Source organism: Balaenoptera musculus, chromosome 11 (assembly GCF_009873245.2).
Source record: "Balaenoptera musculus isolate JJ_BM4_2016_0621 chromosome 11, mBalMus1.pri.v3, whole genome shotgun sequence".
Taxonomy (NCBI): domain Eukaryota; kingdom Metazoa; phylum Chordata; class Mammalia; order Artiodactyla; family Balaenopteridae; genus Balaenoptera; species Balaenoptera musculus.
Window position 1 is genome coordinate 14,151,094 of NC_045795.1, and position 25,047 is coordinate 14,176,140.

The following is a 25,047-nucleotide window of genomic DNA, read 5'->3' on the forward strand; positions in this document are numbered from 1 at the left end:
GTTCAGTGTAGTACGCTGCTAAAATTCGTGTGTACTAGAGAAAGAGAGCTTATCTTTCAGTACGTTGTGCTCTGAAAAAACAGTGCTGAGGTTGAGGTTTTGTTATGATGAGAAGCAATGCACTCTGTCCCTTCTAGGACGGAGGGTTTTTATGGCAGCAGCAGGGCCCAGAGTGAGAGACCATTGTGTTTGATCCCTTGCTTTGGTTGAGGCTGTGGCTGTTTTGCATCAGCAAGATCAGAAATACCAGTGTTACCGTCCAGTTGGCTTGATCACCCAGCACCCTCGGAGTGTGGAGGGCCATTCTCCAGGAGCAGAAACGCTACCTGGCTGTGATGCTGTGCTTGAACTGCAGACCAAACACATCAAGAGGAGAAAAAGAGCTAACACACGTGGCAGGCATGTGCCCGCTTAGCCAGTACCTGCTACATTTTCACTGCCACGCAGCAAGGTCCCCGGGGAATCACAGGACAATGTAAAGATCCTAGAGGAGAGATGGATTGAGTTCTGACATTGTCACTTGGTATCTGTGACTTCATGCAAGTCATTCAGCCTCTATGAGTCTATTTCTCTATTTGAAAAAAAAAAAAAAAAAAAAGGAGGAATGAAAATGGTGGCCGTCCCCCTGCTGTGTAGGGTGATTATGAGCACCAAATCCAGTCATAGGTTTGAGCACACTTTGTGAAACTGACGTTTCCACGTGCTCGGTGGTGGTTTTGATGAACAGTAGCTATAATGCCACCCAGTACTCTGGCTCACCCAGGCCTCCCTCCACCTCAGTTTGTTCTACTGATTTTCTATGCCCCTTGAGCCTGTGAGCCTTGCTGGCCTATTCATCTATTTGGAGCAGGTCTTTTCAATGATATTGGGCATTTATTTGAAAGAATTGATGATTGACTCCCTTCAATCCCCTCCGTTTGTTTATTTGCACAGATCATTAGATAGATGATCTCTACCCCTCCCCACCCCCACCCCCACCCACCCCCCCGTTCGATCCTGAGCTGTTTTTTCCACTGTGTGGCAGACTTCTTGTACTTTTTATTCAGACAGGGTGTGCTCAGAGAATGAAAGACTAATTTGGCAAAACAATGAATTCAATCAGCTGTGGAAAATACAATTATGTAATTCACTCAAAGCCAAAGATAAATAATTTAAGGTTCTTCTTTGTTTTGAGTTATCTGAACAACAAATAAGCGGCATCTCTCCTACTGTTACCCGCACCCTTCCCCTGGGATGGGGAATCAAGCATTGATAGAAAAGAGTTCACTCCCTACCCAATAGGAGCCCTGGGAATTCAGTTGATGACCATAAAGTTGAGTCTAGAAGAGCATATTTAGCTAATTAATTAATTATATTCAGCCCACTTTTCCCATAGCTCTGGTTAGTGCACACCTTGCGGTCCTTGCTTTTTAAAAAATCAGGCAGCGTCCTCCATCCCTCCCCTATAATTTCTCATTCATTTTGTTTCTAGGACCCTCTTCATGACGGAGGCAGAAGCCCCCATTAAGCAATGCCCAGTGTGCCGGGTTTATATTGAACGCAACGAAGGCTGTGCTCAGATGATGTGTAAGAACTGCAAGCACACGTTTTGCTGGTACTGCCTCCAGAACTTGGACGTAAGTTCCACCTGGAAGAGTCTCCCCGTGTGGTCCTTCTCCATCCTGTATCTGTGCGACAGCCAGTATCTGATGGGCTTTCCTTTTAAAATATTGAGCCTGTTCTTGTTCGCCAAAGAAATTTATGTTTCTTAATGAGACATCCTGAGCCTGCTACTTGAGATACGTCTCTTTGATTACCTTAGGTGTGTCACCTTAACTTTAAAGGCAAGCTTTTGTTTTAGGGACATTTCCTTCTTTGGGGGCATTGTCTCATTTTATTATGTAAAGGACTATTAGTGTAGTAGTTTTATATTGCTTTTGTAACCAACTATCACAAACTTGTGGCTTAAAGCAACACAAATTTATTATCATTAGTTCTGTCCATTGGAAGTCTGATATGGATCTCACTGGATTAAAATCAAGGTGTCCTCAGGACTGCATTCTTTCTGGTGGCTCTAGGAGAGGATGCATCTCTTTGCCTATTTTAGCTTCTAGAGGCTGCCTGCATTCCTTGGCTTATGGCTCCTTTTTCCACCTTCAAAGGCAGCATCATCACATCTCGCTGACCCTTCTTCCGTGGTCTTAACTTCCAGAGTGATTCCCTCCAACAAGCTGGGAAAACTTCTCTGCCTTTAAGGATCCATGTGATTAGGTTGGGCCCATCTGGATAATGCAGGATAATCTCCCCCATCTCAGGGTCGTTAATCACACTTGCAAAATCCCTTCTGCCATGTAAGGTAACATATTCACAAGTTATGGGGAATAGGCCATTGGCATCTTTAGAGGAGCAGTTATTCTGCCTACCACGATTAGATTGTTTTTTTTCTTTTTGAATTTAAGGAAAAAAGCCATTTAAATCAATGGTATCTCTTAATTACTATCTCATTCATTGGCGTGATAGTGGGATCGTTACTGCTTTCTCAGAGTTCCCTTCCCACATAAAGGGGTCTCATCTAATTCTTTTCCCCCGCCATTCATGAAGTGTGTCTTCTCAAATTCAGGTGCAGCTCCATTCAGTCCAGTGCTGAGGCTAATGGTAACCTCACAGTTAAAAGGTGATGTGAAGGATTGGTGAGACTTTTTTCAATTCTAGTGTTTTACAGTTTGGGGTGGCATAAGTTGTTTATAGATATTCCCTATTTTGGCAATTTGGACCTATAAGATATGTTCATATCAGTGTAAGCCCTCAGTCATGGTTGGATGGGTGGCCGTTCTTTTCTCAGCTTTTCATTTTAATTGCTTAGTTTGCTTTAATTTCATGGGCCATTTGTGTAGTGCTTTAGTATTATACACACTCAGTGAGTGAGTGCAGTTAACATGGCATGCATGCTGGCCACCACAAGCCTGATTTTTAACTGAAAATTAGATAAGTTGTTTAGGCTGACATCTATGAGTAAGAATCTTAATCAGCTTGATGTCAGGATTTCAGGAAGAGGTATGCACTGGGGAGGAGAAAGTTGACATTTCAGACTGTAGAAGCCTAGCACGTCAGGTTGAAAGACATGTTTTCATTCTTTAAAAAAAAATCCTATTTATGATAACACCTTGAATTACAATTATGTTTGATATTTGAGACCTCTCCTAATTCCGAATGAATGATGCTCTGGATGAGGGTATGACTCATGATTGTACACCTCTCATGGTTTATAAATGAAAGAAATCTTTTTTGATTTCCTTCAGGTTTAACCAAAACAGTAATTGGATTCATATCCACTAGGAGGCTGAACCCATGAGGTTCTCTTTAGGAGGCAAGAGAGTAAGGGAATAAACATGTGTGCCAGATCCTTTGGCTGAAATATGTTTTGGGTATGTTGTTGCAAAGAACACAGTGTTCTGTCACTTGTGCTGTTCTGGTACACGAGTAAAATGCTACAGATGTGAAATTGCTAGATACACAGCATCTTCTTCTGGTCATTGTGTTTTGAGGTTTCATTTTTCTCAGTTTTAGCCAGGGGGCATTGGCTTGTGGATAATGATGTTTTCCTGTAGACAAGTGTTCCACGTCAGATGGTGGTGTTGATCTTTGTTTATAGGAAAGTTTTAGAGCATGGGTCTAGGAGAAGGGTGATTATCCAAAAGCCAAGCCTCAGACAGACACCAAAAAGAGTGATTTTGAGTTTTGCTGTGGGGAGTTGGGTTTGTTTCTGCCTTGATTCTCATCTCTGCTGTTTCAGAGGATGAGATAGTCTTCATCCTCTGCTTTGGGAACCTCAGAGACTTGTCCCCTTCATTTATATCTGCTCTCTCCTGTGACTTCAACTTCCATTCTCTGCTCTCTAACCTACCCATACATTCAACTGTATCCCATTTAAAAACGAGTAACACTTTTCTCAAGCCTACATCTTTCCCTTACTGCCATTCTATTCCTCTCCTTCCTTTAGAAGCCAAGACTCAAAAAAGCATAATCGCCTCTAGCCGTTGACACTGCAGTCATTGCAGTGACTCAGATTGACGCCTAGACACACCCTGACTGTATTCTTCCAAGACTGTGAGAGATTCCTTTTGGGTAAAATCCAATGGATACTTCATTCCTCATCTTACCTGGATTCTCCGCTGCCTTTGACATCTCAACCACCTCCGTTCCAGTGATACCATCTCTTCTGATTTCCCTTCTTTGTTTCTGGCCACTGCTCAGTTTCCTTTCCAGGTTTTTCCTTGGCCCTCTCTTAAATGTTTGTGTTCAATAACCTCTTCACTTCTCAGTCTACGCCCTCTGGGTAATCTCATCTACTTCTGTGGTTTCTTCAACCCAAGGATATTGCTTCCCAAGTCTTTTTCCCCAAATCCAGATCTATGTAATCAGCTGTCTTTTGAACAGTACTGCTTAAATGTCTCAAGTATCTCTCAAGTTCAACACGTCCAAACTGTGGTCATCATCTTCCCAACAAAATACATCTCTATGTTGTCACTTCCCTCAGTAAAGTCTTCTACCCAGTGCTTCTCCCTCATCTGTGATTTCTTCTCCCTGTTTCCCCATCTAGTTAGTTACCTTCTTAATTCTTCATGGCTGTATTTACCTCTTCTCCATCTCAGCCACTGGCATTTTATCTCAGCTGGTTGACTACGAAGCCTTTTAGTTGATAATTGGTCTGGTCGTTCATCTTGTTTAGAATCAATGGAGTCTCAAGGACTATCATCTGTTTTCACTCGATGATTTGTAAAATTACTAAGATACTGTCTAAGGATTGTCAGCTTGGAGTTCCTACAGGCCGTCGTTAATATCACCAGAAAGAGCCTTTGCTTCCAGTGAGGTGATCTGATGGGGTTAGTATCCATTTCTCAACTCAAAAGTGCATGTTTACTGAAACCTGTCTTTGCTTTTCAGAATGACATTTTCCTCAGACATTATGACAAAGGGCCGTGTCGGAATAAGCTCGGCCACTCGAGAGCCTCAGTGATGTGGAACCGAACACAGGTACCCTGACCTTAAAAGGAGCGTGAGAGAAGCCAGACTTAGGAGGGGTTAAAAAGCCCACCTACTCATCCTCCCCACTCCATTCCCTACTTACCCAGCCCAGCCTGAGAGGTTCTGGGGAACTTCTGGTGCCTGAAGTTAATTCATGAGCACAGTCTCCTAGAGGAGAGGTGGAAGGGCAGGGCGACAGAGCAGCCAAGTAATTAACAGTGACCAGCAGAATGAAGACGAATGCTCGTTCTTCCTGAAAAAACGGAGAGAATGACCTTCCCAAAGCCCTTTGAGGCATATTTGCTATGAAAGGCAGGGCTCTAAAATCCCATGAGCCGGACTTCCCTGGTGGCACACATTGTCCGCCTGCCAATGCAGGGGACACGGGTTCGAACCCTGGTCCAGGAAGATCCCACATGCCGCGGAGCAACTAAGCCCGCGTGCCACAACTACTGAGCCTGTGCTCTAGAGCCCGCGAGCCACAACTACTGAAGCCCACGCGCCTAGAGCCCATGCTCTGCAACAAGGGAAGCCACCGCAGTGAGAAGCCCACGCACTGCAAAGAAAAGTAGCCCCCGCTTGACACAACTAGAGAAAGCCCGCGTGCAACAACGAAGACCAAATGCAGCCAAAAATAAATAAATTTATTAAAATAGAATAAAATCCCATGAGCCCCTGCTGCAGCTTAGATCCCTCTGTACATATCATTGTGTGTTTACGTGGCAGGTTCAAAGGGAGTCCTGGTTTATTTTTAATAGTGTTTTATTTATTTATTTATTTATTTATTTATTTATTTATTTATTTATTTATTTAAGGCCGTGTTCCTTTTGAGGGAGTCAGTGTTCATAGCCTAGTAACCATTATTAACATCCCTCTAAGACTGTTGAAGAAACAGGTAGAGAGGGAGCCAACGCCAACAATTCATGATCCCATTGGGCTTGCGCCAGAGCCTGAGTTAGCATTTGCTTTGTCCTTCTCACCTTCACTTTAGTCCTTGGTATCTCCCTGATTTATATCCAGTTCAGAACATTGCTGGGCACTGGCTAGAAGGCCCCATAATTGTAACTGCTTTATGTGCCTGAGATGGTGCCTTAGTTCGAGCTGCTATAACAAAATACCCTAGACTGGGTGGCTCAAACCACAAATTTATTTCTCACGGTTCTGAAGACTGGAAGTCTGAGATCAGGGTGCCAGTGTGGTTGGGTTCTGGTGAGAACCCTCTTCATGGTTTACAGATGGCCATCTTCTCACTGTGTCCTCACATGGCAGAGAATGGAGAGAGAAGAAGTAAGCTCTCTGCTGTCTCTTTTTATAAGGGCACTAATCTCATCATGAGGACACCACCCTCATGTCCTAATTACCTACCAAAGGCCCCCATTTCCAAACATCATCATATTGGGCATTAGGGTTTCAACCTATGAATTTGCAGTTGGGGGGGTGGACACAAACAGTCCACAGCTGATGGTAGAGTGTACACATAGGAGGATTGCACTGCTGTAATAGGCTTTTCTTCTACATTTCCAGGTGGTCGGGATTCTTGTGGGGTTGGGCATCATTGCCTTGGTGACTTCACCCTTGCTGCTCCTGGCTTCCCCATGTATAATCTGTTGCGTCTGCAAGTCCTGTCGGGGCAAGAAGAAAAAGCATGACCCATCCACAACCTAAAGATCTCCGTTCGTATCCATGTGCCACAGATGTCTGGGTTATACGAGACAGCACAGTGATAAAGCCCCACTTAGTGAACTCGCCTCCCCTTCCTTGCCAAACTTTGGAAGTGCCTCTGTGTCCAGACTTTGAACTTGCCTGCCCACCTTTGGCATCCAAAAAGGCCAAGCGCTGGTGCGTGTGTTCCTGTGTAAAGAGAACCGAGTTCAACAGTCCAGGCCATGTCTATGGAGTGTGTTGGGAAGCTTTGGGATTGATGGGGAGGAATAACGCATCATCATGCTATCGTCTGAAGGATCCCGCTGGACCGTTCAACTTCCAGCCACATTCAAGGAGCCTGAATGAACACTTGGTGTAATAAATGTGATGCCAGTTATGACAACACACATGCTGAGAAGCCAGAGTCTGTTGTGTTGATGTGACCATCATGAGAAGCATGAGGAAAACCTCCTGTACGAGGGGAAGAATCAGGCTGTTTAAGGGGAAATTCTTGTAAGAATTGTAATTCTTGTAAGAATTATAAGAGAGCTGCTTATCTTAGGAGCTGGTATGGTGGTTCTGCCTCTGCCGGTTACAGGGTGTGCTGATTCTCCAGGAACTTGGTGGAAACACAATAGGTTTCTCCTGTGTGGTCTCAGTGTCAAGCAGGAGAAACTGCTATGCAGAGGGAGTTGTCCCTTCCCAGGAAAAGGGCTGCAGCAGGTAAAACAATCTGGTCTAATTTAGTATCTCTCCCCTGGATGATAAACTTTTCTTACGGCTGGTAGCTGTGGTCTACAGGATTGTTTTATATGAAGTATGGGTAAAGTGGCAGAGATTCAAAATCATCATCATAGGTATCAGGGACCTTTCTTGAGCTCTCTGTTCATGCACCCAACAGATTTAGAGTTGGACCTGCAAGTACACACCGAGAGTGAATATTAAAGTCCATAGGTATATCTAGAATCTGTATAACTTGCTGCCTACCTAGAGTTTCTATTCATTGGGCATGAATGGATTTACCCAGTAGTACACACAAATGTTTACTTAAAAACTATTCTTCTGGGACTAATATGGTTTATTATAAATCAACCTAAATATTTTTTGCATATTATATATGTAAATTTTGGTTACAAGTTCATAAGTTACCCGAAGGTTTTGACTCATAAGCGTAACTCTTTTAAAATAGTACAATGTGCCATCCCAGTTTGTAAAAACACTAATTGATAATCAAGTTGTTTATGTATTTTCAAACACAATTCAGAGCAGCTCTCTTCCCAGCAGCAAAGTTTTGCTCTTTCAGCATCTGTTAGGGCAATCAGAGTAATTTTTGTATGTACAGGGCACTGATAAAACAACAAAAAATATCTGAGAAACAAAATGTAAATGCTTTATATATCTTAAATAGTTTGGGTTTGTATCACCTCATTGTGGCTTATTTTTCCCATTATACTATTAGTCAGATTTTGAATAAATGAATTTTGAAAAGACAGTAACTTTTACTATAGTTGCCATTAGCAAAGTAACCTGGTGCTTCGTGAGAACCATATTAAATGTTAGTGGACTGCTCTCCTTGAAGCTAGGGGTACCACATCAGGACCTATCAGGACCTATTTTCTGAGGTAACTGGGTAACTAGACTATTAAATTGCTGCTATCCTGGACCTGTTATTAAAGAACGATGCTTTGCTTATGTAATGGATTGTATTCTAAGTGGGCATGTGTATATTTAAGAAACTTTAATTCACATGTACATATTGATATATGATATATGTATAGTACATCTATTGGTTGTGTACATTTTAATTTACTGTTTGTATAGAACATAGATGAGAACTCTGGGAAAACTTTTGAATGGCCACCAACCCCAAAATATTTTAAATTATTCATTAGGAATTTCTCAATATTAAGTGTCTTTATTTTCCTTTGAAACTCTAAACACTTCAGGAAAAAAAATCAATCTCTTCTTCTAGCACTGTATTTCATATTAGTACAAATATAAATGGATATATATTTGAGTAATTTGCTTTTTCTTACACTGCCTTATTATAGTACAGGGCATTTATAACTGCTCAGGGGATCACAGGAACTCAACTGAAATTGAATTTTTGTACCAAGAATGTCAGTCATGGCAATGTACTCCCCCATATTAATACAGTCTTCAAGCTGGGTTCCACAAAGAATCTTTAAACAGGGGCTGATTTCAAGTAACCTAAAATTCTATGTTATCTGAGGCAGAGCTCCTGAATTTGGAGTAAAAGTGGAAGAAAGCATCTATGCTATTTCCTTGACAAATTGAAGGACTATGTCTTCTCACAGAGATACTATAAAAGAATTAGCTTACTTTTTTGTGGGGAGTGGGAAGTGTTTGTCAAATAGATTTAAAATAACTGGATTTAGAGGGACTTCCCTGGTGGTCCAGTGGTTAAGACTACGTGTTTCCACTGCAGGGGACACGGGTTTGATCCCTAGTCAGGGAACTAAGATCCCGCAAGCCATGCAGTACAGCCAAAAAATATATATAACATAAAATAATTTTAAAAAAGAACTGAAGTAGAGAATAGCTTAAAATAACTGGATTTAAGTTTTTAAATGTTGAAAAGTGCCTGAAAACTGGTGACTTCTTCCTTAAAGTGCTCAACGATTTGGCCTGTGTGAGATTGTCGGAATCAACAGGAGCAGGTTGGTTGGTTAAAACCCACATATATCTCCAGTGCATCAAAGGGTGAGATGCATGCCAGTCTAGAGATTGTGTTTATAATAGGGAAAGCTGGCAACTTTGATAACAGAGACTGATGTTTTCATTTTGTATAACTGGCCAGAGAAAGGGTTTACCCTTGTCGCCTTCCTCTGTTTGTCAGCTCTGTCCTTCCCTAGTGATTCTCTGTCCGTCCTAGGAAGAAATATGGGTCTATGTAATTATCTTTGGATGTTGTGGCAGAAGATCGTTTTGTTTGAAGTAGTGTAGTCCATTTGAAATAGAAATTAAACAAATCCTTCGCCACATTGTAATCTGGATGGGATAACTCACCATCCAGAAAAGCTATTGGATGTAATTCCATAACGTTTAGCTGTTGCCCCTTCTAGGGATTTTTTCCATTGTTATTAGGCAGGGAGGTGAAGAGGAAAACCACATGGAAACAAATTTTAGAATCTAGGCATCCTATTTGTTCATGCCATGGATGTTTGCTCCCGACTTGAAATCTCTAGTTTGAAAGAGGCCTTTGAAAAACCAACAATTCACAGTGTGGATTTTCTTGTCGCTGGCATCACAAAAATCTCACCTATTCAGGTTTGAAAATCTGCATGTTTATTTGAATGTAAATCACCATGTCTTAGAACCCCAATTGTCTCTTAAAAATTATACAGAATCTAGATATGTATTACTTTAGCCTTCCCTACGCAGTGCTTCTAAAAGACTTTCTGTTCATGAATGGATGCCTTTATGTGTATAGAATTTGTGTATATGTGTAGCTTTAAAGATAGTTTCAGAATGCCTTCGATGAATGACATTTTATAAAGCTGTTACTGTTGATGTCTACAGGCTGTTACATCTCATGTTGATTCATGATCCAGAAAGTTTTGTTATGTATTTAAGAAATTGCTGTAGTATTATATTTTTCCAAGTATTTGAGAGGAAAATAGCTGTTTTCGTCTCTCTGGCCCCAATAAATGTGGAGCAGGAAATCAAGTGTGTTATTTTTGTTATGCTGCATGTTTTTAGACACGTTCAATTTTATCATCCAGGAGCCAACCAAGTCATTATTAAATCTTAGGTTTGGAACTGACAAAAAAGTAACCTAATCTGCGATACCATATATGGAAGTAACTCTTGCTACCTTGTTTCTTAGAAGAAATAGGAGCAAGTGTGATGCCTTCACTTGTTGCAGACTTTCTATTGTGTATGTGTGATACTTCACACTGCCAATGCACAGGCATTGATCATTATCCAGAAAAATAACCAATAATTTAGGTCTTTGATCATCCTAGTAAAAAATGCTGCCAGGCATCAGAGCTATCAGTTCTGTAAAATACGTGTTGGGCTCCGTGCACTCTAAGGTCAGTTTTAACCTCCCAAAAGTGTGTTAGAGGAATGTGTTTCCTTGTTATGATTTTTAAAGAAAGGATTTACAGGTAGAGGGTTAACTTCAGGTCATTTCCATTTGATTAGTATTCAAGGCAGGACTCGCCTGAAGTTGAGTGCCAGAAGTTGGTTAACAACTAGGACTTGTGTCTCTGCAAAACTGGAAACTCACATTCCTATACTGGTGTTGATGCCTTTTTGCTGAATGTTATTTGCTTCTAATATGATACCTGAGCACAAAGGTTTACAATTGACTTATAATTCAAATTTCATTTTCTAAGCATTCAGTTTGGAGGAAATCAATAAGATCATTTAAAAACATTTTTGGGTTATCATTTCTTAATTTGCTTAATCGTCTCCTAGAATGTCAACATTATTTCATTTTTAAAGTGTGCTTATTATTTGCTGAACTTGAATTTGCATTTCCAAAGAATTATTGAATGAACCATTTTATACAGCAGTGATTTTAATTAATCCCCTAACCAACAAACTCATTGCAATGTAAATTATGAATCTAGTGAGTTTGGAGGGAATTATAATTAGGTTTTCCTGTAATTCAATTATTTTCATTTGTTAGATAATAAATCTAGGGTTTTTTTAGACCCTAAAGATAGTATCCAGCTCTACATTATGAGAAAGAAATGAATTTCTTTGAATGATTTAATAGTAACTATAGTATGTTTTATTTATATATTTTTGTGTATGCTTTTTAAAGAACTTTTGAGAACAATATTATGAAATAAGTGGGGCAGATATTGGATCTACTTCATAGAGAAAGCAATAGTTTTGTGTACATGTCCTGCCAGGGGTCATACTATTTATAAGTGACAGATAGAAAAAGAATGCCACAGGAGTTCCCTGGTGACCTAGTGGTTAGGATTGTGGGCTTTTTACTGCTGTGGCCCGGGTTTAATCCCTGGTCAGGGAACTGAGATCCTACAAGCAGCGTGGCCAAAAAAAAAACACCAGTTAGTAATTCTGAGCTTGCCTTTACTCTCAGGTCTGTGAGTCCCAAGAAAATGTCCTCCTCTTCCAATTGCCTGCATCAATGGAGGTATGTATAAGAGAATGTGTTATTTCAAATAATCATTTAGAGTCTGTGTTTTGGTGTGTCTGACAACATGCCTAGGGCAAAGGGCCACCCCCTGAGATCGACCCCAGTCACTCCTTGGGGTTCATCTAGAGAAGGGCAGGAGACAGGAGACAGATGGTGATTCCTTAGAGAAGTAATGCAGGGGTGTGTATCTGATTTGCTAATATTGGAACTAGAATTATAGCTGCGTCCACATACTTACTCCAAAAGCCAAAGTGTTTACCTCTTCCCCACAAATACGAGGTCCATTGTCGTCAGTTCCTTTTAATGTTTACAATCAAGACTCAACGTGATTAACTCAGATCCAAATTCTTCCCTATTAACATTACTAACTTGTACTCTAAAGTGTATTTGTGGCCTAGAATTAAATAAATCAGTCGATTGGCAGTTTCAAAAGCAAGAAAAGAGGCTCAAATTATTAAATTAATGAATTTCTGATCTGTATAAAGACGTGCTTTGAATTCCATTTTCTGCATAAACTTTGTCTTTCAGTTTTATGAGCTTTCCTTTTTCTGTGTGTTAAAACTAGGATTCAGGCTTTTGATGAGAAGCAGATTAAGTCTAATGTTAGCCATTGTATCCTGTGGTTCCTTACTGACCTGTCATGATTTGAGGGGGTATATTTTCTTTTGGGGGGAGTGAATGGGTGGTTGACATTAATGCTATTGAACATATTTAGATAAAACAAACATGAAGATTTTCTCGAGGTGAGTTGTGAGACATCTGATTATTCATCAGCCTGGACTGATATTTTTTGAAGTCAAGCCAGTTTGCTTCACTAAAAGCAAACAAGTCCAGAAATCCACACACTGCCCTGCATGGTGTGTCCCAGATTCCAGCCTGGCCCTAGGACTTTGGCACCACAAGGGCACGTGAGCAAAGTTGGGAGAGTGTTGGTAAATCTGTGTCACCCCAGGCACAGAACCAGCAGGCGACGTCCTCTGTTCTCCCTGCCTTCTGCTAATCCAGGTGGTGTGGGGTTGGGGGGACAGACAGCCAGCTTGTAATAAATGGCTTCAGTTCCAGGCCTGGCTTTGCTTGTGACTGCTGGTGTGGTTTGGGGCCAGCCATTTATCACATGGTGTCATTTTGTCCATTTTAACTCAGGCTTAGGAGGATAGGATGAGATCATGAATGTCAAAGTGCTTCTAAGTGTTCTTTGTTAGGAGGGGAGAGGAGGGGGAGCCATTGTACTGTGTGTGCTGTGGCTGTGAGTGTGGGTGATGAGTTTGTAGTCAGACACTCTTTCCAAAGGAGAAAAGAGAACTAACGGGGGGGGGGTCCCCAAAATATATTTCAAGCTTGTGAATGTGTGTGAGGTAGGAATGACCTCCTCAGTAAATATGTTGTCTTTTTAGATTTAAAATATTCCTTCATGTCACTTTTTCACAAATATTTCACAAGCATGTAGCTAATTTTATGCTCCATTAAAATGGAGGATATGTGGAGAAAGAAATTCGTTCATAAAAGCACAAAAAGTTTTTCTTGGGGGAGGTTTATGGTAAAAACTTGCATTTACAAGATTTCTTATGGTGTGCAAAGTACTTTGAATCACATTTCCATTGGCTCTTCATACTATTCTGGGAAGTAGCTATTAATATGCCCCTCCCCCGATTTACAGATGGGAGCTGAGACTCAGGGGCTAGGTGACATGGCACAAGTTCATAAAGCGGGTTGGTGGCAAAGCTAGAATTTGAACCCACATCTTGCATGAGCCAGCTAAGGGCCTCTTAGCATTATTTTAATTTTTAAAATAGTGGCTTAAAGCAACACATTCATTAATCTCAGTTTCTGTACATCGGAAGTTTGGCATGATGTAGTTGGGTTCTCAGCTCAGGCTCTCACTGGGCTGAAGATCAAGGTGTTGGCCCAAGTGTATTTTAATTTGGGGCTCAGGGTTCTCTTCCAGGCTCACTGGTTGTTGGCAGAATTCAGTTTGTTCTCATGCCTTCTGTGTGGTGCCCTCCATCTTCAAGCCACATCGAGTCCTTCTTATAATTCAGATCTCTTTGACATCCTCTACGGCTGCATCTTTCTGACTTCCACAATTTTAAATTATAAAGTGGCCAGTGGGAACATGTTTGTCATTTTCAATAGGAAATTTAACTTTTTGCCGTTCTGTTTCCCTGCCCCTTGAAGCCAAGCAGTTTGCAGACGTGATAGTATCAACTAGAAGAAATCACAAACTCAGGGAAGAGTTGAAAGCAATATCTAGCTTTCTGCAAGGGAACTGCTGATCTGAATTTTCAGTTAAGCCTAGCATGGCCAAGGTTTTAACAGTAACCCTGCTTCTGGCTGGCGTCCTTGAGAGGTCTGCTTGGTCTTTACGTGAGACAGATTTTTCCACATGGACTTAGAAGAAAACCTGATCTCATCTTTCTGAAAAACCTTCAGAAGATTCAGGATTGGACTGAATCTTGTGTTGGATTCAGGAAGGACAACTCCTTTCAAGAGTTGACTTAAAGTACAGGATGGTGTTTCCACCCAGGTCAGACCAATAAAGCACTGGATTTCAGTTAACCAGTTGCTGCATGTTGTTGAAGGACCTGCCCTGAAAGTCAAGGTCATCACCTCTTCCATTTTCCTGCCCCAATGCAGGAATACAGACCCTGACCAGACACTTTAGATGTTTTAAAGTAGAATGGCCATTTTTCTGACTAGAAATGGAAGACTAGAGGGAGGTGTGAGACCTCTACTAGTTCCTTTTGGCTTTGGACATTTTACAATTTATCTTGGCCTCAGTTTCCTCATCTTGAAAATTGGAAGTGATTATTTTCTAGGTCCACTTCAAATCTAACCTTTTGTGTAAGATGGAAAAGATTACTAGCACCCATTGTGAGCCTCATATACATGAGAATAGTACACAAAAGGGAAATTCTCCTTATTAGACAAGGAACTGGTAATTACTGGAAGAAGCTTCCAGGCACAAAATTATAGATAATTCCAGAAGCATGTGAAATACACTACAAGTTTATTTAAAATAAGAAAATTCAAAGAACAATGGTTGAACTTTGGTTTGTTTACAGCTTTGATGGCTGAAAAGACAGCAAAAGTTGTTTGGGGAATTTTCAGGGATGTGTTTCCTCTAGTACTTATATTAAAAACATCAGAACCTCAGTATCCTTATTTTAAACACACAATGGACTATTTATTCTGAGTGCATCAGTCTGAGGAGTCTTTTTAACATTCAGTTGCTTGGTATTGATTAATTTATCTCTATGTTTCCTGTACACATGGCATGTTCTGTGAATTGAATTAAATTTATGGCACATATGTACATGTGTTAATGGATAGTATATATGATAGTATATTTACCTATCTATATATCTAGTGTGTGTGTGTGTGTGTGTGTGTGTGTGTGTGCGTGTAGTAGACAGATAGGTGGATGGATGGGCACATCTACTTAGGAACAAAGAAATTTTTATTCAGACTTAATAAATTTTATTTTCAAAAGTAGAACACAAAACTACTTCTGGATTTCAAAAACAGTAAACTAAAAATCAAAAGCTAAATCAATATTCAAAAAATGCTTTAAAATTTTGACTTTTAAACATTTGAGATTTAATTTTAAGAATGGTCACACTAAAACTCATTTCTAATATTTAGATCTGATGTCACAAATATATCATAACCAAGCAAGTAAAATAAAGACTTAAACAAATCTTCAGGTTTAATTTCTATTACCCATTTTAATGAAAACAAAAATGTGTGTTGATTGCATCTTAAAATAAAAATGGGGAAATAAAGGGAAATGATTGTATTCTTTCCTTACTGCTCATTTATAATCTACAGGGTATTTCTCGAATGTTTCCACATAAACATCCTCAACTGATATAAGAACACGAACTCACCCTTGGAAGGAAGAGAATGACCTGAAAGCATTGCCCCAAGTGAACTGCTGAGGACTAGAAACTTTTTGACATCTCCTGTTTTATTTTTTAATTTTGTCTTTAACATTCATCTAAAATTATAATCTGGTCCTTATTATTTTGATTTCATTTTAAAGATAACATTGTAAATTACCTAAGTAAAATTCACTTCTTAAAGATGCTTCACCTTTGCCTTGTTTCCTCCAGGACATGGCCCATCTGTAGCTGAACACACTGAAGAAGGCAAGTCTATTAGGTTACCATTCTCATTATGAAGCAAGTATTCAGTGCCGTCTTTGTACAAACACATGTGTGGCAATTAGTTGCCTAAAGTGACTTAGTCTGGTTTAGGAGAAAGAACACATCGGGCTATAGAAAGATGAATAACCATATCAGGTCATGCCTGATAGATGCCAGGTGAGTGGCTGAGGTATGTGTTAGGAGCATGTGGAGGAGGATAGATATTGCTGAAACTTTTTGGTTAGAGCTTTACAGATACAGTACTGGATCAGGGCTTTGAAAGGTTGTTAGGATTGTGATTGCAAAGAAGGAGACAAGGGCATTACGGAGAGGGGGCATGATGAGAACAAGGTGGCTTGAGGATTGATAACTAGCCTAATTAAGCTGAAACAAAGCACTTGTAGAACAGAGGAAAGCCAGAAAATGACGAGGAAAAAGGGACTCTTGGGTGCCAGGCTCAGGAGTTGGTGGGTTCTTATCACATTGGGGAGCTGAGTAACATTTCTGAGCTTGAAGGGTGATATGTGCAAAGGTACACTTTAGCAGGTTAATCTAACAGCACTGTGCTGGTTGAATTCCAAGGGGGAAAGCTGGAAGTAGCATGATTAGTTAGGGGGACCCTGCACTAGTCTAGAGGTATCATTTAATGAAGACCTGGTTCAGAGAAAGGAAAAAAAAACAAATGAGAAAAAAGTTTATACACACACATATATGGCAGTTTGTTTTATATATATATATACATATATATATGTTTATATATATATATAAATATAACGGTAGCATTTTGGTGGTTATATCACCTACAAAATAAGTACTTTTAAAAAGTATTACACTATCATTTTCTTAGTTGAACATTATTACTACATTGAATCTTAAAGCCTCCGTACAATTGCTATCAGTTTTTACCTAGAGCCAGTTTAGAAAAGGTTATATTAATGTGAGGCTTACTCATAGGATTTTCCCTTAAATCATTTTTGAAACAAAACGGAGAATAAATAAAATTACTCATAGGGCATGATGAGAGAGCCAGACCGAATGTAGAAAAATTGTATGGGGGATATGTTTCTACTTGGTTTTATAACTTTAGGTAATTCATTAGAAAGTAGAGAGCACAGGAGAGTTTCTTACATTAATGAATTCATTAGGGTTTAAGAAATGCTTTCAACCAAACTACCTTCTCCTTTTTTAGGGAAAGCTGGAAACACAAAGTACACAACCAGCTTGACAAAGACCGGAAATGGAGCTGAGTTCTGAAATTCCTTTGAGGAAGTTAATTGACCATGTTGTTTTCATTTACTTGGAAAGGAATTCCCTTTGAAAGTGCAGTGAGGTGTGTCTTTCCCCTTTCTTAGCTGCCACTCTGTCTGATAATAAGATAAACTGATGTAATCTCATGTTATATACTTTAGTATTTATTGTATGTGAAGGACTAAAGCTTGTAGCAATATCACTTAGCTCAGTGATTCTATTTTACAAAGGATGATTAACCCATTCTCATTAGAATATTCTTTTGCCCTTTGCCCATGGAAATCTTTTGCTCTCTGTACATCGAACACAGTAGCTGTTGGAGCTCTGCTTACTACAGCTGAACACAGACGCCAGGGAGGAGAGGGGAAGAACACTGAAATCTGGCCAGTTTGGTGGTTTGTTAATCAATACCCATTATTTCAGGAGGAAAAAAAGGAACAGCTGCATATAATGATCAGAGACCAACATGGCCATCCCTATAACAAATAGCAGGAGAGCTCAGCCTCCGCCACCCACCCCCACCCCCACCCCCACCCCACCCCACCCCCACCCCCATCGTTCTTTTTTTTTTTTTTATAAATTTATTTATTTATTTTTGGCTGCATTGGGTCTTCTTTGCTGTGCGTGGGCTTTCTCCAGTTGCAGCTAGTGGGGTCTACTCTTCGCTGCGGTGCACAGGCTTCTCATTGCGGTGGCTTCTCTTGTTGTGGAGCACAGGCTCTAGGCGCCCAGGCTTCAGTAGTTGTGGCACGTGGGCTCAGTAGTTGTGGCTCGCGGGCTCTAGAGCGCAGGCTCAGCAGTCCCCCCATAGTTCTTGCATGCTGATCAACTGATGCTCGGGAAGGAAAAGTAAAACTTGGAGGTATGCTTGGACAGTTTTCCTAAGTTCTTCCATAGACATTGGTATATGTAAATCAATTGTTAATAGTTTTGTTGTATTGAGAGGGTGAAGAATTGAGTGATATAGAGACATCTTTTATAATTAAAAACAATCTCTGATTCTCAGAATGATGCTTTTGTCTGGTTTCCTCTCAGTTGTTTCTTTTTGTTTGTTTGTTTTTGTTTTTTGGGGGGTTTTTTGTTTGTTTGCTTTTTCTTAATAGCCAGATATTTGTCTGTTTTCTTAGTTTTTTCAAACAGCTATTGGATTTATTAATTTTATTTTGCTTTCTAATTTATTAATTTATTTTAAATATTTATATATTTTCTCTACTTAATTTTTTAATTTTATTTACTTCTTGTGTTAAATGCTTCACTTATTTTCGTTCTTTCTTGTTTAGCTATAAAGGCATTTAAAGGTATGATTTTTCCTTTCAATACAACTTTGATAGCATCGAAAATATTTTAATAAATGCCACTTAAGAACTATTTCTTTGGGGACTTCCCTGGTGGTCCAGTGGTTAAAACTCTGAGCTTCCAATGCAGGGGGTGCAGGTCCAATCCGTGATTGGGGAACTAAGATCCCACATGCCGCATGGCGCGGCCAAAAACAAAAGCAAAAAAAACTATTTCTTTGTTTACTATAGTCTTGTGGGTCTTGTGGACACAAACCTCACTGGCTCTCAGAGCTAGGTATTTTGGGGGTCATCCTTCAGGTGGAAGTCCTAGTTCTAAAAGTTGAGGTGCTAGATGTTTGGTGCAAACTCTGATTCCTCAGAGAGAAGCTGGGAGTTGTGCATTCCTCCTCAATTGTATGTCACTATGCCAGGGGTGGGGTTTACGGTGAGAATATATCTCAGCCTTTCCTACGCATTTCCGTGTGGGTGTTTTCTTGTTTGCCTGGTGCACAGGAGTTGATCAGCTCATTTCTAGATTTCTTTCAGAGGGAATTGCTCTGTGTGTAGTTGTACATTTGCTGTGTCTGTGAAAGGAAGTAGGTTCAGGAGCCTCCTATGTCACCATCTTCTTCTTCTGAAGGGTACAAAGTTTGATATATAAATATCAAATCTTGCTTATTAATGCTATTATACAGTTCTGTTTTATCTTTGTTTGCTATTAGTCTACTTTATCTACATGAGAGGAAGGTATTCGTTTCCCTCTCCCCCATGCTCTCATTTTTATCAATTCCCTTGTATTTCTGGTGGCTTTTGCTTATGTGTTTTTAAAACTATTTTATTTAAGTCAAAATAAGATTCATATTTTAATACATGTTAGCATATATTATTAACATAAAATTTAAAAATACAATAGCGTAATAACAACAGAGCCTCTGACCTCTTTCCATCTTTAGTCCACTCCCCAGGCAACCTTTAATCAGTTTGGTTCTGTGTTCATCTAGTGGTGCCTCTATAAGTCTAAATAGTATGTATACACCACAAATTCTTGTTTGGGAAGTTCCTTTTAATATAACCACAATATGAATTGATTTCTTGCTACTAGTTATGAGGATTTAGCTCACTTACACAAACTCCCTCCTATCCTTCCTACCTCCTCCCAATATTGTTACATCATTACTTTTAATTCCTTTCTTGGTTACCTTTACAAGCTTAAGAATTAAAACCTCCATGTCCTTTCCCATCCACTAGACTGTATCTTGACTCCCTACTTTGTAAAAAAGGCTGTTAACATCCTTAATCCTTCCTTCCTCCTTTTCTCCTCACCCTCTCCCAGTTTTAATTTGTAAAATCTATCAGTGGTACTTTTAATGTTTTTAGTAAAAACAAAGGAGAAAGGATAGTATAGCGGGAAGAACTCTGCCTCTAAAGCCGGAGTATCTGGAGGTTTGACCCACGCGTTACTATCTGCATGACCTTGGGCAAGTGATACAACCTCACTATGCCTTACTTTTTCTACCTAAAAGATAGGAATAGAGGCTGATTCTAAGTTCAGTATCTGATACATAGTAAATTCTCATTAAATATTTGTTGTTACTGTTATTTTTATTATTATCAATACATTTCAAGACATATTTATTTTTTATTTTGTCTTTTATGTTTACACTTTCAAGAGATTGTTTCTAAAAATTGAAACCTAGTAAATATTTTCATTTTTATAAATACTTATTTTCTTTATAGAGTCAAGCTGTGTGGTATGATTATATTTCCTTAATAAAAGAACCACTTAAAGGAGAATGCTCAAATGGATTGTTCTTTCCTATACTCACTAATTGTTAAAAATGCTACATTTTCCATACCTTTTTTGCATAGTTTTTGTTTATCCTGGAGTTTCTGATTGCCTTTTCTTTCTCTAATTGATAAAAGAAACATGTATCTGTCATTAGATCATTATCACTTTTAAGAGTCATTAAGAGTCATTTAAATCATTCTGTATTTTACTTGAGACTTATTCTGTTCTTTGTTACAGAATCCATCAAGGTACTGTTCTAACTGGTTAATTCATTCATTTAAGAGTCATTCATTTAAATCATTCATTTAAGAGTCATTTAAATCATTCTGTATTTTACTTGAGACTTATTCTGTTCTTTGTTACAGAATCCATCAAGGTACTGTTCTAACTGGTTAATTTCCTTTCTATTGGTACATGACTTTGTTATATAACTTTCTGCTTTTCCCTGAGTATATTTTGTATGTTTTTTATTGCATTTGTGAACTTGATCGTATATTCAGGTACTTCCTCTTCTCAAATCCTGTCTATTCTATGGTGTGTACTCTTCCCTCAGTGACTTCCCTCCCAGATCACCACTTCTTCCTGCCTCAACTTATACTTTTAGGCCAGCTCCATAGCTGTCATGCTGAGACATCTTTTCTTATTCCTGGTTCTGATCTACTATTTCCGGGGTCTCTTGTCTTCTTTTTCTTGGTTAATCCCCTTGTTTTGCTGGAGTAAATCTTCAACTAAAATGTGTGGGAGGCAAACTTTCTTAGTCCTTCCTTGTCTGAAATTTTTTTAGTCTTCCCTCACAATAGAGAGTTTGGCTGAGTATTGAATTTTAGATTGTAAATGCTTTTCCCTCAGAATTCTAAAGATATTAATTCCATATCTTAATCTGTAGGGGATTTATCTTTCGCTGTTCTTAACTTTCACAGTAATGTTTAGAGTTATGAGTCCTTTTCCTTCCTCCTTCTTAGTTGGTAAATCTTTTCAATGTGAAGACATGTTTTCTTCTTAAGCCCTAGGAAATTTCCTTCTGTTATTTCTTTGCCTCCATTTTCTCTTATTAAACTCCTATTATATATTAAATCCTCTGTTTTAATCCTGCATGTTTTACCTTTCCTCTCATGTTTTCCATCTTTTTGTTCTCCTTTATGGGAGACTTCCTTTCAACTGTTCTATTCAACTGTTCTATTTTATTGTGTATCTTAGCAATCATACTTTTAATCTCCAGTAATTGTTCTATTTTATTGTGTATCTTAGCAATCATATTTTTAATCTCCAGTAATTATTTTTTATGTTCATATTCTCCTTTTGCAGAACATCCTGTTATAGGTGTAATATCTATTCTAATCTCTCTAAGGATACTAGTCAGAACTGTACTTTTAAAAAAGTTTACCATAGTTTACTTCTTTTGTGCTGCAGACTTCTCTCAAATGTTTGATGTTTCTTAGTAGTCTGTTCATAGTTAGATGAGTGAATTAAATGATCAGATATTCCTATGGGTTCTCACAGTGGATGATATTAGATAGGCAGTAATTTTTGATTGGTGAGCTGGAGGTCCTTGTAGGAATGGGCAATTGGCTATGACTGTCATAAATTAGAAGTAATGACAGACCTATAGTGGTAAACTATCATTTGGCAAATGGTTTTGTTCTTCTGTTTAATAGATTTAATACAGTAATCTTTAATCTAGGAAGTATAGAGCCCAAGAGGGTTCCTGGGAGGTCCTCAGGAAGTCTGTCAGTACTGAAATTGTGTGTAAAATTGTGTTGCATATATATTTTTCTGGAAAGAGGTTTCCATAATTTTTAGGAGGCTATGACACTAAAAAGATTAACAATATTCAATGGGAGCATTTATCATTTACATTCTGGTGGATAGGTATTTCTGCATAATGCTGGAATTAGAAAAAAGCATTCTTTTTGTTGGTTTTTAGTAAAAGGAGAAATTTTGTTTTCTCCTACAAATAATGGATTTGAGTGTTTTTAGGTATAGTTGACATTTCTGAGCTTGAGACTGAGGCATATTTCTTACTGAAAAGCCTAAGTCACTCATTACATGGAAGCCCAGAAGAGAATATTAATTTCCAACGTAGGTGGTGGCAGGATGAACATAAGCTGGTCTCTCCTTCTGACCACCCAAGTGGCCAGCTACTCTGAGTGCTTTTTCTTGTACCTTCATGTTTTGGGTCCAAACTAGCTAACTCAGGGTCTTCTAGAGGTTTTCTCTAAATAAGCTAGTGAGCATTTACCTGTCCCTAAACAAAACCCACAGATCTGCCTACCTAATTTTGGCAATCAAAGCCCCGTGGCCACTAGCAAGTTTGCCTCTACTTTGATCTGTGATGTGTATGACACACACAGATGTGTATATTCTTTGGCTACTCTAAAGCAGACTGCCAATTAGATCCAAACCTGTCAGCCTTGGAGTGGGTACTAGTGACCAAGTTTCCATTAGTGGTTACTACTGATTGATGCCTGCAGCATTCTGTTCATTTAGAAATAGAAACCTATTCTCATGTTTAATCTTGGGGTTGGGAGAGGAGGTAATGGTGGGGTTAGGGCGAGAAAATCCCAGAACACAATTAAATCTCTTTATATCTCTCAACTTTTAACTTCTGTTTTTCCTTTAACACAGGAAAGACTCAAAATAGTAGGAGGTTGTGATTCTGTTGTTCAAATTAAAGTATGCTTTTTATTTTCTGAGGTATAGAAGGTTGAAAGGAAGAGGAAAGAAAGCCACATTTATTGGAAAACAGCTCTGTGCCTGCAACTGTGTTAGATACTTTCATGTGTGACCACACATGTGTTCTCTAACAGTTCTATGAGTTAGTGTCTGCATACTGTTGAGGCAATCACGGTTCAGAGAAGAGGAATATATTCTTCTATATTGCATACATTATAAGTGCCAAAACAAATTCATACAGGTATTTGTTGGATTCAGTAGTCTGCTATTTCTATTCCACTGTATAACAATGTTAGTGATTATGTGGTTAATCCCTCTAGCATGTGAAAAGAGCTTGGAAAAAGCCTCTATTGCATAATGAGAAGGGGGATATTTAGGCTAGAAGCTTACCTGTGGGTCACCATAGACCAATACAGAAAAAATTAAACCAGGGGCCTAATTTCTAGATTTCAGCTTTTGCATTCATACTCAGAAATGGACTGGGGTTTACTTTTCTAGTCTTGGGCTAGTTCCTTGAAATCAAATCATTGTTCTGAGAAGTAAACTACACCAGGGGAAAGGATGGAGGAGAAACAAACAAACCTCTCTTCTTTGTTAATGAGTCATATTGTCTACACTTGGTTTTTCATTGACACCAGCTGGGGTGGTTTTTGCCCATCTCTCAAGGAGGATCCTAATGATGATTCACGGGGTCTGCATCTCATTTGCGGTACCAATTAATTCTGGAAACTCAAAATGCATTCAACTGAATGTATGTTTAAAAACATTTTTTTCTTTCTCCCCCATGCTTTTTTTGGGAGGAGTGTAATCTGATATTTGGGACTGTGTTACACAAAAGTTGGTGGAGTATACTTCACTATGGCTCTTCAGAAAAGGGAGGTTTATTGTAACCAGAGTTTTAGCAGTGGTGAATAGCCTGGAGCAGAGGTTGGCAAACTTTTTCTGTCAAGAGCCAGATAGTAAATATTTTAGGCTTTGCAGGTCTATGTTCTCTGTGGCAACTTCTCGACTCTGCTGTTGCAGTGTGAAAGTAGCCACAGACATTATGTAAACACATAGGTGCAGCTGTGTTCCAATAAAACTTTATTTACAAAAACAGCAAGTGGGGCCAGATTTAGCCTGTGAGCTGGAGTTTGCCAAACCCTAGCCTAGAGAATGTCTCAGGTTTTTCTACGTATATAAATACCTACCGCCAAGCAAATAGTAAGTACCCACTAAAAGATTTTTTTGTCTTTTTTTTTTTTAATGACTAAATGTATATACAAAGGAACAGAAGAACTCTTTCACTATGGTCTGAATTCATGTATTGAAATTCATATGTTGGAAACCTAACGCCCAAGGTGAAGGTATTTGGAGGTGGGGCCTTTGGAAAGTGATTAGGTCATGAGGGTGGAGCCCTCATGAATGGGATTAGTGCCCTTATAAAAGGGACCTCAGAGAGTTAGCCTGATCCACCCCCCCCACACTACCATGTGAAGTCACAGCTAGAAGTTGGCAGTCTGCAACATGGAAGAGAGCTTTCACCAGAACCCTACCATGTTGGTACCCTGATCTAGGACCTCCAGCCTGAGGAATGTTGAGAAATAAATTTCTGTTGTTTATAAGTCACCCAATCTATGGTATTTTGTTATAGCAGCCAGAACAGACTAAAACATCTTCCAAGGCTTCATTAGTATCAACTGTAGTATAAAATAAGGAAGGAGTTGGTAGGAATAGACTCAATTTATAGATAGAAGAATAAAGCATAAGAAATTAGGGCCCCTAGAAGTTGTGGGCAAATTTTTATTTAGAATTCAAGCTTTTTTTTTTTTTGGCCGCACCATGCAGCATGCTGCATCTTAGTTCCCAGACCAGGGATCAAACCCCTGCCCCCTGCATTGGGAGCGTGGAGTCTTAACTGAACCACCAGGGAAGTCCAGAATTCAAGCTTCTTGACTCTATTCAATGCTGCATTTGCTGAACTCCCTTGTTTTCATATTATTTTATCATTTATTCTAAGGAAAGCTGCTTCTTTCAAAGATAATACTCTTCATTTCTGCTGTATCAGATAAGGTTCTCTGCATTGTAATAGATGGAACAGCCTTCAAACAGGCTTAAACAATACAGGGAATTTACTGGCTGATGAAC

The 25,047-nt window shown here is 39.2% G+C and overlaps 1 protein-coding gene and 1 long non-coding RNA gene across 2 annotated transcripts in view; both read left to right on the top strand.

The window, feature by feature from the left end:
- Positions 1-10,334, top strand: part of RNF144B (ring finger protein 144B) — a 79,554-nt gene extending 69,220 nt beyond the window's left edge. Inside the window, exons 6-8 of the mRNA XM_036870806.1 lie at positions 1,472-1,616; positions 4,924-5,013; positions 6,529-10,334. Coding sequence (XP_036726701.1) covers positions 1,472-1,616; positions 4,924-5,013; positions 6,529-6,669 — 376 coding nt within the window. The 3' untranslated portion in view covers positions 6,670-10,334. The remainder of the gene's footprint in view (positions 1-1,471; positions 1,617-4,923; positions 5,014-6,528) is intronic.
- Positions 10,335-17,926: 7,592 nt separating this feature from the next.
- LOC118903122 overlaps positions 17,927-25,047 on the top strand; it is a 166,942-nt gene continuing 159,821 nt past the window's right edge. Inside the window, exon 1 of the long non-coding RNA XR_005021721.1 lies at positions 17,927-18,043. This is a non-coding gene — a long non-coding RNA (uncharacterized LOC118903122). The remainder of the gene's footprint in view (positions 18,044-25,047) is intronic.